Below are 16,276 nucleotides of genomic sequence, written 5' to 3'. Positions count from 1 at the left end.
ATGGAACAGTAAAAATAAAATGCTTTGCATCAAGTTTCCCCTTGGAATATGTACAAAATGGCCTATCTCTTTTATTCATTATATCTGTAGTTTTGATACAATTGAAGTTTGAAAAGTTCGTACAAAAATGGCCACAGAAGGGTACATAAACCTTAATGTATCAGTGGAAGTATAAAGTATTGGTTCAACTAAATTCTAGACAAAGGAAGATAACTCCAACTTTAAAAGATGACTAACAATGACATCATTGATATTTTTAGAACAGATATTTCCTTTCCAAAAGTAATGTAATTTTCTTGACACATTTTACATCATTTTGTAACTTGAAAATCTTTACCCAAAACCAGTATACATCTTGTTTCTCTGGCATTTAAAGAAGATGCTCCTAATTTCATTACAACATGCATAATTGAAAACTGTCATCTTGTGTCTATGAATCATAGATCTACTTATCATATCAATATCTGTGGTTTTCATATCCCCACTTTAGTTCACAATGTGGTCATTTGTTACACTTCACATTACACAATGTCAATCCATGAACACTTAACATTACAAAGTGTCAATCAATGAACACTTGTAGCAAGTTACTCTTCTTTTGTGGAAAACTCTAAAATGCCACAACATGAAAAAATGTAAAACAACTCAAACTAAAAAAACAATGGCCAGACTTAAGACAAACAATTAAGAAAAACAGATACAAAAAACAGACTTCAACCAACAACAATACAATGGTTTTTTTTTTGAACAATTTTGTGAAAGTGCAAACAACACAAATATCCAAAAACACACCTAGCAGTCAACTAAACAGTTCATATAAATATAAAGAGCTTTGTTAGTAGATATCCAAGATTTTTTTTCTTGATTCTGTCTAAAGAAAAAGAAAACAAAGACAATAGATTGAAGAATTTATAAATATACTTGTACATTATTTCATAGTTGTAAAATCAAAGTAAAATGCAATAAAGTGAAAATTGTAACAATGTGTCATATGCAAAATAGGTTACGAAAGTAACAACAATGAATAATAAATTATGTAAAATCAATAAAAATAAAATGTGAAATACTCAGGAATTGCATTTAATGCAAATAAGAGGTACACAATAACAACATTAATGCATATTTTCAACTCTCAACCAATGAAGAAGTGAGGTTCATCTATAAATAACTTTGAGACAGGTAACCAGCTCAGAATGTATGAAGGAGTAATTTAGAGCTTGAAAAAGTTTTAATTAGGAGCTTGCTCTGAGTAAATGCAAGCATTTATGATAAAGTATTTATTGTGATTGTGTAATGTGGACACTATCGTTGTCCTTTGTAATATTGATTTAATAAAGTTATGCTTTCTCTGAACTGATTTTGTAACTTGAATCTGATTTGAAACTGAATTGAATTGTTTTTCCCTATTCCTTCTGCTAATCCCTTAATCAAGTTTAAAAAAAAATAAGGGTTATTAAGGTAATGTTAAAAAAGGTAAAACAAGTGTATACCTTCAAAATACCAACGTGATTGTTATTATCAAGGATCTTGTGTATGGTTTTCTTTCATATCTTTGTGTTTTTTTAATTTAATTGAGTTTAGCTTTCTCTGAACTGATTTTAATTGTATTGTATCTTTCTTCTGTCATTAAAAGGGGGTTGAGTGATCTTGGACAAGTTAAAACAAGTTTGAACCCTAAAACTAATAGTATCAAGAATCTTGTGTATGGTTTTCTTTCATATCTTTGGTGTTTTTTGTTTTGTTGTTCAGTAGCAATTTCATTTTTTGACATTACTCTCCTTTTATTGATAGCCAATATTATGAGACTTTGCTTGGTAAATACACTATTATTTTTCATCACATCTAATGTCCAGCAAGCAAAACATATTTAAAATTCACAAAAATAGATGCTGCTTTGTTTTTGCCTCCACATTGAAGAACTACTGGTAGTCCATTTACCCTGTACTGGCCTAAGTATTTAGAATGCACTATGGTAGCTGCCTTTGAAACATTAAATATTTTTTAAACATTTAGTTGTTTAAATTTAGCATTCTGTTGACTTTTTATCCATATAAAAATATACAGATAGATTTGAAATTAATGCAACTGAATCGTAATAAATAGAAACATATATTGCAGAACAAAATGGATCTCAATCAGAGGATTTATATTCCATATTCAGCAGTCAATCATACAACATAATACATCAGGCAAACATAAAGAGTTAGCTCCCTTTTATAAACATGTACAGCCTCCAAAGATTTTCCATTCGACTCTTATACTCTGATCATAAAAGCATTAACAAAGCCAGCCATGGAGAGCACAGTCCTTTATATAGTTTATAAGTTGTTCCCCTAGCAACAAGATAAACATTCTCTAAGTACCACATTCCTCATATTCTAATAATTTACGATTCGGTGTTGAGGTCCAGTTGTTAGGAGTTTGTCCTGAAATGTCATACATGTACATTTTATTTGGAGAAGGTGGCGTAATATTGATTATTTCTTCATCTGGGTCTTTCCGTGATTCTGCCTCGTAACCGCTGTCCCCATTGCCATCCATAGCTAATTCTTTCTGTTGCTCTAATACTTGTAAAGGATCAGCATCAGACCCATCTTCTTCTTGTTTCTGCATAAAATAAATAATATCTATCTTTAAAAAAAAATCATATGATCGTTGATCCTTCAAATGTAACATAAAAGATTAATTGTAATGGAAAATAAAGTAAACAAACTTGGAAGGAAGATATTACCTTCTAGAAAAAAAATTAATTCATGAAATCATTTTACAACTTTTATGACAAAGATAAATAAACAAATGGGAATACATAGAAAATATGATGAAAAAACAGCAAATACACATCATTCCATCATCTCACTTATTCTAAAAGTGCTCCAGGATTCTATGTTGATTGATTATCAAAGGCACAAATCAGTTAACTTAGTTTAAGTATATTGTTTCTCTGACCTGTATTTTTTGTTTTTGAATTGAAAGAATTAATGCCACACCAGATCATTCTGTGATCCTACAAGATTGATTTTATTTATAAAAAAGCAAAAGCTCAATTCACACTGCCAATCCTTGACTTTCCTGTGGCCCAACATGCTAGCATCATCATATCTAGATGAACATAAGATTTTACAAACTTTGAAATTGGATAGGGATCCAAAATTTAAGAATGGAAATTTAATATATTTTATGCCATGAATGCATACAAATTCATTTGACTTTTGGTACGATTCTCAATCCTTATGGAATATGTGTGAGAAAAATTACCTTGAGACATTTTCAATACTACTAATTTTCAGTTTAAGGACCATAAATTCTTTATTAATGCTGCAGAAAGCAAGAACCCTAAAGCAAAGAAACAGTACTTTTATTGTTCTTTTTCATCTCAATGTCGCAAAGCCTTTAAGGGCATACGATACAGTTACAGAGAAGGTAACGACGTTGCTAACGTAATTTGTTATTTTCGCGACGTCAAACTGTGACTTATCGGGAAAAGATGCATTTTTCGACTGATTTTTATCATTCAAACTGGTTTAATTTGAAAACGAGTTCATGGACCCCTATTTTTCAAAACGGCATTTTGTTTCATTTTGCTAGGAGATTATTTGACCCAAATTTTATAAAACTGTAAATAGAGGATTTTTTTTTATTTTGATAAACATGCAGTAAAAAATGACGTTTTTTTCCGCAATTCATGAACATTTGATAAATATGAGTTATTTTTGAATAAAAAAATGCATATTTTTAAGGATATTAATAAAATGTAGAAATTACCGATCATTTAACAAAAAACAATTTGTGTTTATCTTTTATAACAAAAAAGTTATGTCTTTCTTTCGAAAAAGAAATTACGGCCACAAATCTGAATTTTGATAAAATATACAAAATTTCGATCTCATTTTACTCAAAAAGTAGCACATGAAGGTATATTTTTTATTACTTATTTAATTTAATCAGGTAAAAAATAGCCTATATGCAAATTTTCATGAACTTGTAAATACAAGATCAAAACTGTATCGTATGCCCTTAATATAGAGCAAAATCTTACACCACACAGCAGATTCAAGTACATCATCTGTACTGTACATTTGCAATAAGAAGTTTAAAAATTCTTAATCTGAATAGAGGTCCAAAATTGTACATTGAAAATGAATAAATCTAAACTTATTTGTAATTTGTAAACTGATCTTTTTTTTTTGCTTCATGATTTTATTTATATCATGATAATGGGATATTATCCCAAAATGTTAAGTCAGGTCCATCTTATTATTTGGTTTGTATAATTTTTATTGTTAACACTATAATTGTACATCAGCTTAAGATACACAGTAGAAATTATTTCATGATATTATGGCATTTTATGATTGTTAGTTCAGTTTTAAAATTTTCATTTCTGTGTAAAGGTTACAAATTTACAACCATATAAGGATGAAAATTAAAATTATGATTATTATGTAAACGATACTTTGATATTATATAACGGTTGGATTAGTTGTATATGACAAGACAATAATCAAAAGAAAACATTTCAAATAGACAAGTTTAAATCTGGTGATATAGACAGCTGCCTTGTGTGAATAATGAATATACATTGAAACAATATTTGTAACTTAACCTAAGCAGCTTATTTTTAACAGGTTTTTTGTTGAAAGGTCAATACTTGATAAGTGCTTTGAGATATTGACCCTCTTAACGAAGAATGAAGATTTCAGTGTCAATGACCAGATTTTAAAGATGAAAATACATAAGCGACACTGACCATATAAAGTTATCATTTCACAAATTATATTGAACCTGTCATTATGATGATAGTGACTCATTGTCTCTTAGCCTGATGGTGGTGCTTTGTGAATTACTATCTTAGACTAACATCTTGTCTAAACAAACAGAAGGCTTTCTTTGATAAAATACCTATGCAATTACTAGTGTTAAAACTGATTTACTTATTATAGATATCATGATCCCCTACCATGCTTAGAGATATCTAAGTATTATGACTCACTAAAATACTGTGCCTTTTTTGAGAAAAATTGTGCAACAAAAAGTACTCATAAGTCAGAATATTTCATAATAATTTTTCACTAGGTACATACAAATAAATAGGATTTTATCATCAAGATATATTTCCTACATCATGTTAATAAAACACATTTATTGGTGTGTTTTTTTACAAGTCAACACAGTCTGTCAAAAATGAAAATAAATAATATTATAAAAAAAACATAATTCAAAATACCATTATGTTTTTTAATTATGAATATTTGTGATCCTGAAAATAAAACCATTTAAAACAATAATTTTATTTGAAAGTAAAATTAAAAGAGAACATAGCATTAGATATAGTTTTTCACACAAGAAAAGAAAGACAAAGTAGATCAACATGTTTGCACAATAACTTCAGGTTTTGTTCAAGTCATTCAATGACCCTGACATTCAACTTTGAAATTGGTCAGTGTTATGCTCAAATAAGGAACATGGAAGTAAATTTGGAACATACTCGATAGCTATATAAACTAGATGTTTTATAGTGGTAATATTTATGTCACTTAAAGCTATAAATCAAGGCTAAAAAATTAACAGGATTTTTTTTCTGACCAAGCATTTTACCAGATACCTTGACAAAAATCAAGTTCTGTCAGGACTGCATGCTTTTAATCTCAGAACAATTTTGTGATCTTGACCTTTGTCACTTGACTTTGAAACAAGAAAGTCTACATAGTCTCATGAGGCCTTGAGGTATTGGATTTTCTTTGTGTGTCGAAGACCCATTGATGGCAATGTTTTTTTTAGCTCTTTGGTTGTGTTGCTTTCTCTACGACAGTTAAAATATGTAGGCTTTACAATCAAACTCCCCCTCCAGTTCAATGATGTGTGACCTTACCTCTGGCAATCATAATAAAAAAGCTTCTTGTTCTTACCCGTCAATGGTGCCTAAAACTAGTTTCCAATATGAAATCATTTTAAACCTCTATCATTTAACCCAATTTGACATGAACTGGGTGCAAAAATCAAGTTCTAACAAGGCCCTCTGAAACAAATTGTCTTGTTTAGAACTATAAACTTGACAAAACACAACAAAATAAAATTGAGAATAAATGATGCACTCTGCAGTGGCCGATCCAGGGGGAGGGTTCCTGGGGTTGTAACCCCCCTTTATTTTGGCCGATCAATGCATTTGAATGGGGACATATAGTTGTACCCCTCTTTTATCCTGGGTTGGGAACCCCCCTTTTTAAAATGGCTGGATCCGGCCCTGCTCTGATTTGAATACAATGGAATCAATTAAAACATGTTAAACATATTAAAGAGAGAGAAAAGCAAAATGAATGTCTACTCTGCTACTTTGTTTCAAGAGGATAGAGAGACTGAGAAAAGAACAAAGAACAACAACAAAACAAAACTAGTTTTAGTGATTGAAACATGACATCCAACCACATCAAACATTTGAATGGATAGCAAAGTAATACTGTGAAGTTATCATAAGTGCAAACAACTTTTGAAAATCAACTAACTACATTGTGAAAGATTAGTATACAGGCACATTCATATTAAAATACTAGAGGAAGTAGTTAAACAATACATAAAGGACTTCCTAAGTGTGTGGTGATACACCCATGAAAATGGTCATCATTCAAATCTTATATGAAACTATGTGTCTTAATCATTTATGACCACAAATAGATTTCTCATGACACAGATTTTAAACATTCATTCAAGAAATGTTATTCATAATTGGATGAGAACCTAAAATATTAGCAATTTGATAAGGAAATATCTAATTTTGGTAAATTGCTGGAAGGGTGTAACAAGATTAACACAAGTTTTAATAATAAGCAGTTAGCTCATTCTTACAATAGGTCTAAGGTTTATTTGCATGCTATAAACACAAAGCTTGGGTAAAGCTGAACTACAAATACCGACCTTCATGCTACCGAGAGTACCGAACGTGCTAGCGCTCTCAAGGGACAGCTCCTCAATGTCATCCATAACACTCAAAATAGGTGAGGGTAACATTTGATAAATAAAATCCTACAAAGCATACAACACCAATAACATTCGGTTAAAAAATTACTCAATTCAATGTTTCTTTCCAGACTGGAGCCAAACTAGAAGACTTTTTTTTTCATGGAGGGAAAATGTATTTTATAAATTTTTCACATAAATCAAGAAAATTCCCTGAAAAGTTTAAAAAATTTCAATACTTTCATGTGACATGTCCCCTGATATTGACTTATTATCAACAAGAAGCAGTCAAAATAAGGGGAGGGGGAGGTCTGTTCATCTTTTTTTATTTTAAAAGTTATAAACCCAAATAATGATACAATGTTACTGTAAACAAATTGAGTGTTTGGTGCAACAGATCAGGAAAAAAACAAAGAACAATTTGCCTTGTTTATGAAAATAAAACATGGCTTCAACTACTTAACTTTAATTACTTGCATTTATACTATTATTAATTAGCAGTTGTCTAAAACATTTTGACTTCTCATAATCAAATAATTCTTCTTATAAAGCTATACAGTTCAAGCCATTTTTCTTACAGCAATGATGCAATGATTTGTAATAAGCATGTTCACTATGTTTATGTGAATAAACAATTTCTCACATTGAACAACATCAAAAGGATAAGACTTGCCACAAGTTTTTTGGTTCTTTTAATTTTAATATCCTTGAAAAGAAATAAGAAAAAGATATTAGTTATCATTGGAATGTCAGTATGGTATACCCCTCTCCCATATTTGATGGGAAACAGTCATTTTAAGTTGTTTTTTAGAAACTTATAAAGTGTGGCAAGTCAAGATACAAATGACCAGTAGCAAGTTGGAAAATTATACATACAAAAAAAATTTGGAATGACAGTTTATAGGCAGCAAGTGTTAAAATAAATCAATTAACAAAAAGTCAAAAAAGCTTGTCTGTATACAAATAGTTATTACACCAGGCAGGAATCAGGCAAGGAATGTCAAGCAGGTAAAAATTAGGCAAACAAAAAAAAAGAACAAAAAGACAGACAACAGTAGGCATAATGGCACAATAGAGTACTATATTATAGATAAAAATACACCAACAGTCAGATCGAAACAGATATACACACACACTAAGATCAAATAAAATAGAACAAAGATTGAGAGAAGAGAACTAAAACACATGATGAATTCCCATAATAAATTGATTCCTAAACATCTTTGTAGTACATATATTGGGTTTCACATTGACTTCTTTTGATTTTTTTATCAAATGCCACAGTAAAATGTAGTGAAATTACTGTGAAAATGCTGATGGGATACTGACTCTTGATAACTACAATATATGTTCAATTTTCTTAAATAAAAATGTTCACATTCAAATTCAAAATTATCTCCCTTTAATAAAGCATGTGTTTTATGTGGATTAATGTGTTCAATATGTTAGTAGATAATCGGTGAAATGTCAATAAGTTGAAATGATTATGTCAAAGTTGTCAGTCATGCAGCATTGTTATCACAGATTTGTTGCTATATACCTTGAAAAAAACTGGTGTTTAATTTGTTAAAAGTAATTATCTCCCTTTGATATGTGTGTTATGGATTAATGTTTTTGATGTTAGTAGATAATCAGTGAATGTCAATATGTTGAGATTTGTTGTTATAAACAGTCAAGAAAAATGGTGTTCAATTTGTTAAAAGTAATTCATTAATGACACAAACACGTTTATGTTATAATGACAAGTACATATGACAATGAGACAGAGTTCTACAATGGATGCACCCAAACCGACAAGACTTGTGTATACCAACCTCCGATATAGTATCAAACGGTGGAACCTAAAATATTATTATTTAGTAAATATGGATTAATTGATGATCATTTTTCCAAGTGCATAAAAATATACCCATGCATTTAATACTCTAAATAATATTTTTCAGCAACAATGAACCTTTTATGAAAATGAATATTATTCCATATCCCAAACTATCACCTCTGTTTAATTTTTAGTTATTTAAAAATATGAATTACTGCTGTAATAAATATTGACACATAATAAAAATTGTTTTAGTTACTAGTAATACTAATAAAAGTACATCCATTTACCACAAAACAACATTTACAAGACTTCCATTGTATATATTGTATGTTATCTAAAAAGTAAATATTTTGTGTCGATTCTAAAAAAAATATTAAATATTTTTACAAGATTTTTAAAAATTTCAGTAGATTTTAATTTTAATTTTTTTTTGGTATAAAAATTAGAAGGGAGACAACTCAGTACATATTTTAATCTTTTGACTATAGCAGTAAACCAACTGGAGATCTTTTAGACTATGTCCTTAGTGTCACATATAAACCTGTCATAATTAGTATTTTTTATAGGTAAAAAATCCACATTGGAAGTCTTGTCACATTCAAAAAGTGTGCATTTATGAGAATAATGTGAACACATACTGATGTTAGAGGTGCCCGGTCATTTAATGGGTCCCATTCTAATTCTCCTCCTTGTTTCTCCTTCACTTCATCATCTGGTCCGGAGTTATCATCACAATCTGAAAAACAAGATTTAGTAATACTTTTAAAAAAAAAGGATTGTTTTCAAACTATGTATATAGCTATTATATTTTGAGTTCACAATTTCTACTTCTTACGTTGGAGAGTTCATAACATTTTAGAGGGATTACAAAGTATGAAGTCAGTCTTTAATGTAGTTCTTAAGAAAAGACTGATTAAACTTTAATGAAAGAAGGACAGATAAAATAGCCCCTCCCTCCGGTCATTTAGGTTGGGATAAATACAGAAATTCAAGCCACCTATTCTAATATTATCGTAAAGTTTAAACCAAAATAAAGGATTTAAAGTGGGTTACTTATATCAAGGAGGTTATATTAGAAGGAGAGTGAACACTCTGCTTGATACAAAATTAGCATCCCCAGGATAGCAGTTCGATCAGAGAAAAATAGTTAAACTATAAAGAAACCGACATGTTTATCACCCACTTGACATGGCCCTCTGATGTACCGGGCTGTTACCGCGTGTAGTTCGGGCTATTAGATAAATCACATATGTCACGTGATTGTTATCAGTGACTGGATCATAAAAGTTCAGGTGTATTTTCGGTAACAATGCAGTGTATAGGTGTTTATGATAGGTAAAAAGATTGGACGCACAATTTCAAAATCAATCGTCTGTCTACGGTGAAAAAAGATAAAGAAATGACAAAGTTATGAGGGTTTAAAGGAAAGTTAGTGAGCGATTTTTATTCAACACTACATTGCTTTAAACAAAGATTTTCGCTTCACCTGTCAATTTCTGCTTATGAGAATTGGCAGGTAATAATCATAGAAAATATACGAATATGCAAAGTACTTTAGTTATGGTGACCGGTAACGGCCGGAAGGAATATTTGCAATTGAAACACAGAGAAATTTATCGGGAACAACGTAAAAGTGACTTTCTGTTATTACTGTTGATATTAACATTGACGGCAATGAGATGGATATTCGTTTTATTTCTATTGGTAATAAGTTTTCTTTTACAAAAAATTGAAATTTTTAATTATTTAATAAAAAGTATCACAAAAAATCAGATTAACATTTCAATAATTGTATATCCGGTCAGTTTATGACAATTCGGGTGTTTCCGTTCTTACTCGGGTATGTAATTAGGACAAAATCTCCCTCTGTGACAGGGTTGATCTCATCTAATTAAAACCCAATAACAGAAAAGTCGGTAACATTTTATGTGTAATTATCGTCTTTCGTCCTCTCTCCTTCTAATATAACCTCCTTGCTTATATAAATGTCAACTTTTAATAAAAATAAATACCAGGCTTCCATAAAATCCTATCAATGCAACAACATGGAAAGCTTTCATAAGGGAAACTTGCTAAACATAAATTTAAAAGCATCACCTCCACACTATTCAATTGCATATGATGTACTATGGATTCATTATTATTCTTTGTGTACCAATTTTGCAGAGGTTTCTTGTGTGAGGATGAAAACAAATTCAATGTTTAACAAAGTACACATTACTAAATCTGTGTACGCAATTTGCAAAACCACACAATTTAAATAAAGGAATATATAATTATTTTTTTTTAAACCTTATCCATGACTTTTTATTTCACCTTTTTCTCTCTTTTGTCTTTCTATTTCTTCTAACACTTCAGATATTGATGATGCTGGTCTATTCTTCTTCTTGTTATAAAATGTGGACTGTACAGGGTACTCTCCTGGAGACAAGTCACTGTCATTTAACAATGGCTGCAAAAAATTATCAAAGTTAGTTAGCTGATTTGTGAACTCTGCTTCATGTAATGTCTTCTTACACAAATAGGTCACTATACCACAAGAATAGCTAGACATTTATCCAGCTGCTTGTCAATTAAATCACCAATGATTTGGGTATTTTTTTTAAGGTGTAGTTTCAAGTTTGTTTGATTTAAGCCGGTTCTTAATATACTGAATCTATGAGTAGTATTGTTGGCTTTAATAAAAACCTCGCAATAATTTCTGACATTACAGTATATTTACTTAAATTGTGGACATTTTCAGTACATGATGTTTTTTGAAATACAGTAAATCAGCCAGTATAAACATAGATGTAGATTACAGAAAAAATATAAATAGAGCTTTTACCTCAGTTCCAGGGCCAACACCATTTTCTTTTCTTCTCTTAGCTGCTGGGGATAGAACATAAATCAATTTAAGCATCAAAAGATAGCTCTATGGCATAAATCAATTAAAAATAAAAATATCTCCCATTTACAAATCAACTTTTAATCTTTTTTGTCTCAAACCAATTTTTGACAATATGATTTAGATCTTTCAAGGTTAAAGTTTTTGTTTTTATATCACCCCATCTGAAATTTAATTTTTTTTTTTAGCAGTGCATTATTTGTTACCATACTATATTTTAGGTCAAAAATGTTTAAGCTCCAAATTTACCATTTTGGATTTGTGTTATCTAGACACAATATTTCTGTAAACTCACGTCCTAATGTTACAGAGATCATGCTGAACTCGTCAAGTCTGGCTATATGATCGTAAGGTTTATGACTAGGTGGTGGACTAGCGGCATAGTTCAGAGGTACTTTCAGTTCAAGGTCATCTGGAAGTACCTTCTTCATAACATAGCGTTCACGTTTTCGTTTCTTACACAGGAACAGTGCAATAAGGACAGATATCAACATCAAACCACAAATTATCGCCAAGGCAATCACTGAAAAATAAAAAAAATATTTAAAATGTCTGAAATAGGAATGCTGGATTCACATTATAAACTTTAAATAGAATTAAACCAGTAATAAAATCATACAGAAAAAGGTATTATTTTTTTTTAACAATCTAGATTTCGTAACTGCAAAATGCTCCAAAGAAAAAACATGAAATCAAATTGCCAAACAAGAGTTATTTATCTGAAATGCTTATTTTTAGGAAATACTAATTGAATTATGTCAAATAATTGTTTCAAAACATTATAAAAAAAATTAGATTGTAGTTTGCTAAAGTATAAACAATCCCTATAATACATCAGTTATGAAATTAAATTTGTTTGTTGACTCTTATGTGCTTGCCAGTGAAATGACAAAAAGGACTCAGTGATCTGAAACGAAAAACAATCTCAAACTGTATATCATTTATTCCTTACTAATTTCCAGATCAGTAGCTGTTCCCCCTATTTTAGTATGACCAATAGCAGATTTTGAAACATTAAGTCTGTCAGTAGTTGATACCGGAGATCTAGGAATAGTTGGTATGGTAGGTCCTGGTGTTCGTGGTGTTAATGGTGTTGTTGTCGTAACAGCCGTTGTGGATGGTGGAGCATTCAGATAAATAGTTTCTGCTGGACCAGGATTCCAAGGTGGCATGGTTCTATCCTGTTGAAAAAGAAAAGATTAGATATAAATTCAAGCTTGAGACATGAAATTTGCATACTAGTAAGGATTCATTTATTTTTGTGGGTATCAATTTACATGGATTAAGAAAAACTTGCATTTTTGTGGATATTTGTTTTCATAGCTTTAGCAACCTCTCTTACAAAGCCTACGGAAAATTTGTAACTTGTTGAACATTTTATTTCCTGGTTCGCCTCTGTACACATAAAACGGACAATAATTGGTGTCAAACAAAATGATCAATCCACAGTATACAAAGTTAACTATCTGGATTCCTGAGCATCTTTCATAGGCGGATCCAGGGGGCCCTGGGTGGCCCGGGCCCCTCCTTTCGTGTGAAAAATTTGGTTGAATATATAGGGAATCATTGAAGTATGACTGGAACGGGCCCCTCTTAGGTCAGTCAGCGAACCCCCCTTAGGAAAAGTTCTGGATCTGGAACTGTCTTTGAATAAAGTAAACATTGTAAAGAGTTACATCTAAGGTTCCCTTTCCATTGTTTACTACAAGGCTTCCAAAACGGTCATATATGCCGGTCATTTGTATAATGTCCGGTAAAAGATCGGCTGGGCAAAGCATGAAACGGTCATATACTTTTTAGTTTCAAAGGCTTTTTCGGTCATTTTAAAATATAAATTCACGATCTTTTCGGCAATGGACATTTGAGCGCATTGACAGGACATTTGAGCGAAAAAAAAGGACGTTTGAGCGCCAAAGTATAGGACATTTGAGCGCCTAAATTTTAGGACATTTGAGCGAAAATAAGAATAAGCGTAGGACATTTGAGCGAAAACAAGTCTTGGATAGAGAATTGTCTTATTGGCAATCATACCACATTTTCTTACGAATATAGTTCATTAAATGAGGAGTTTACCAACAAAAAGATTAAAACATATTTTAATTGTAAAAAACAAAGCACTAAAAACAAAGCACAGTCATAAAACAGGAGTTTACCAACAAAAAGATTAAAACATCTTTTAATTGTAAACAAAGCACTAAAAACAAAGCACTGTCATAAAACATAAAACTCGGCAACGGCATTATTTACAAGTCTGTTTGGGCTTGGAACTTATATCCCAGGCTTCTGACATAAAAATCCCTCGTAATTTCCTGCTGGCAGTATTTCGAATGTAAATCCCGGAGATTCTGTTCCTTCAAGTGCCAAGGGACATTTCACTTAATAGATATATATATAAGAATTTTAGAACAAAGAAAATTTGCATAGCCAATGAATTATAGTAGAATTGATTGGTAAATAGAGATCAACTTAGGATTTCACTTACATAAACCAGCCAGAACCGGTCGAATTACTCGGGTGTGAAATAAAATAAAAAATATTTATAACTAAATCTTACTTTTTTTTCTTACTTTTAAAAAAAAATCTTAATTCGTGTAAAATTATCAGGGAAAATTTCGCTCAAATGTCCTGTCTGAAAACTCAGGTAAGGTTAATATCCCGGCGCTCAAATGTCCTATGAAGTCGGCGCTCAAATGACCCTATGTGCTTTTTTCTTTTTCGCTCAAATGTCCTATGCCCGATCTTTTTGACCCAACATTTTGCCTTTAACAGCCATACATTTCCGGTCATAAAAGTGACATGATGATTAATTACTTTCAAAACAACCCCTACTTCAATAATTTCTAATTATAATCAAGGCTAATTAGTTGTTGGACAGCTGAAAACTACCTATTCAGGTGACAGGTAAACTATTTTCAGTTAGTACCGGACATCATATATAAATTAATCGGTCCATTCCCAATTATTTTCGTACATTTCAGCAGCTTGTATCTAACTGATTTAAAATATATAATAAATACATTTATAAACATGATTTGATAAATCATTTAAAAACGTTTTAAATGAAAAATCGTCAGCACTACGTTGTATGAACAAGAACATGTGTGCGCATGTGCACAGGTAGGAAATTCAATTATGCATCCTACATTTCTTCAAAAATGCTAAAAGTATCATTGATACCTGTATCTAACGTTCATTTCAAGTATTTTGTTGAAGAAATAACGTGGAAAGAGCTTGTACATTTTTTAACAAAGTACTTAGAATAAGTATACAAGAAGAAATGTATTAGTAAACTTTACTAATACATTTCTTCTTGTATACTTATTCTAAGTACTTTGTTAAAAAATGTACAAGTAAACTTAGAAATCAGTGCTTTGTCAAATCTGCTCTGCTGTAAAAAGAAATTATGAATTGGAGAATGGAAAAAATAAACAATAGCCATAGACATAATTTAACTTGATATAAAAAGTACAAATAAAATTAATTTTCTTAAACTAAAAGCCTATACATAATTCTGAACTATGAACATGATTGCTGTCATCTAATGCATTGAATTGAATAAATAGCAATACTGTGGATTCATTATTTTCGTTGGTGTCAAATTTTCGTGGATTGCTGAAAACTTTCATAATCATGGATATTTGTTTTTGTGGTTTTGCCCATCTCTTTTTATAAAGCCTATTGAAAATATTATATTCGTTGAACATTTGAATTCGTGGTTCACCTGTATCCACGAAAACCATGAAAATTTGGTATACAACAAATAATAATGAATTCACAGTATACTAAAACTAACAGGAAAACACAAATTATTTTAAAAAGATATAAATTTGTATACCTGATCTGTTTCCCATTCTGTTGTAAATGTTGACTGGGTTGTCATTTGTTGGTCTTCGTCACTTTCTAAAGAACAACCCACAATACCATCCCCATGTATAATGAAGGAATCGTTGTTCTCACTTCTCAATTCTTTTAATGGCTTGATAATGTATGGTTCATCTTTCACTGGTGTAAACAATACCTCTGAAAAAATAAAGTAAAAGGATAATGAAAATAAATAGGTAAAACAAATTTCAACTTGATATTATGACAGCAAACTAACATGGTGCGTACAACAATTCAAATCATTTGGTATTTCCAATAAATATGATTTGTGATTACAGGGTGCATGTTAGTCAACCATTGTAAGTCTGTTTCTTCATTTTTTTTGGTGTTCAGCCAGCTTTTATTGTGGAGGAAGCAAAAGTTCCTGTAATGAAAACACAATTTCACCAGGAAATCTGGTATATTCAATATTTGATTAAAATCATAATCATAAGCAACTGCAAGCTTGTCAAGAGAGAAATTCAAAATCACAACCTAGTTAGCCCTCTTTGGCACAACCAAATATAATCATGTTAAATTTACTTTTAAAAGCAAAACAGCAATTTACAGTTTACAATAGGCATATTCACCATAAGCCAAAACTGATACCGAAACCAAAAATGGTAGTGAGGTAAAGGTATATGTTTATTAGGTTTAATACACTAGATGGAATATAACTTCAATTCATCAATTGACACAAATCTATCAACTTAGCTTATTAAATTCAACCATTATAATATACACTTATGCAGGAA

General features: G+C 30.7%; 1 protein-coding gene across 10 annotated transcripts in view; it reads right to left on the bottom strand.

Moving 5' to 3' along the window:
* Nucleotides 1-895: 895 nt before the first annotated feature.
* Nucleotides 896-16,276, bottom strand: part of LOC134715781 (axotactin-like) — a 109,169-nt gene continuing 93,788 nt past the window's right edge. For 6 of the 10 annotated variants that reach the window (XM_063578224.1, XM_063578264.1, XM_063578274.1 and 3 more), the window contains 9 exons: nt 15,496-15,680; nt 12,613-12,841; nt 11,956-12,183; nt 11,601-11,644; nt 11,090-11,225; nt 9,412-9,509; nt 8,766-8,792; nt 6,910-7,017; nt 896-2,607 (listed from right to left, as the gene is read on the bottom strand). In XM_063578224.1, coding sequence (XP_063434294.1) covers nt 2,356-2,607; nt 6,910-7,017; nt 8,766-8,792; nt 9,412-9,509; nt 11,090-11,225; nt 11,601-11,644; nt 11,956-12,183; nt 12,613-12,841; nt 15,496-15,680 — 1,307 coding nt within the window. In that variant the 3' untranslated portion in view covers nt 896-2,355. The remainder of the gene's footprint in view (nt 2,608-6,909; nt 7,018-8,765; nt 8,793-9,411; nt 9,510-11,089; nt 11,226-11,600; nt 11,645-11,955; nt 12,184-12,612; nt 12,842-15,495; nt 15,681-16,276) is intronic. The other 4 variants (XM_063578255.1, XM_063578284.1, XM_063578295.1 and 1 more) reach the window with 4 other exon arrangements.

This window comes from Mytilus trossulus, chromosome 1, assembly GCF_036588685.1.
Source record: "Mytilus trossulus isolate FHL-02 chromosome 1, PNRI_Mtr1.1.1.hap1, whole genome shotgun sequence".
NCBI classification, from domain to species: domain Eukaryota; kingdom Metazoa; phylum Mollusca; class Bivalvia; order Mytilida; family Mytilidae; genus Mytilus; species Mytilus trossulus.
This window is presented reverse-complemented; position numbering and strand designations above follow the sequence as displayed.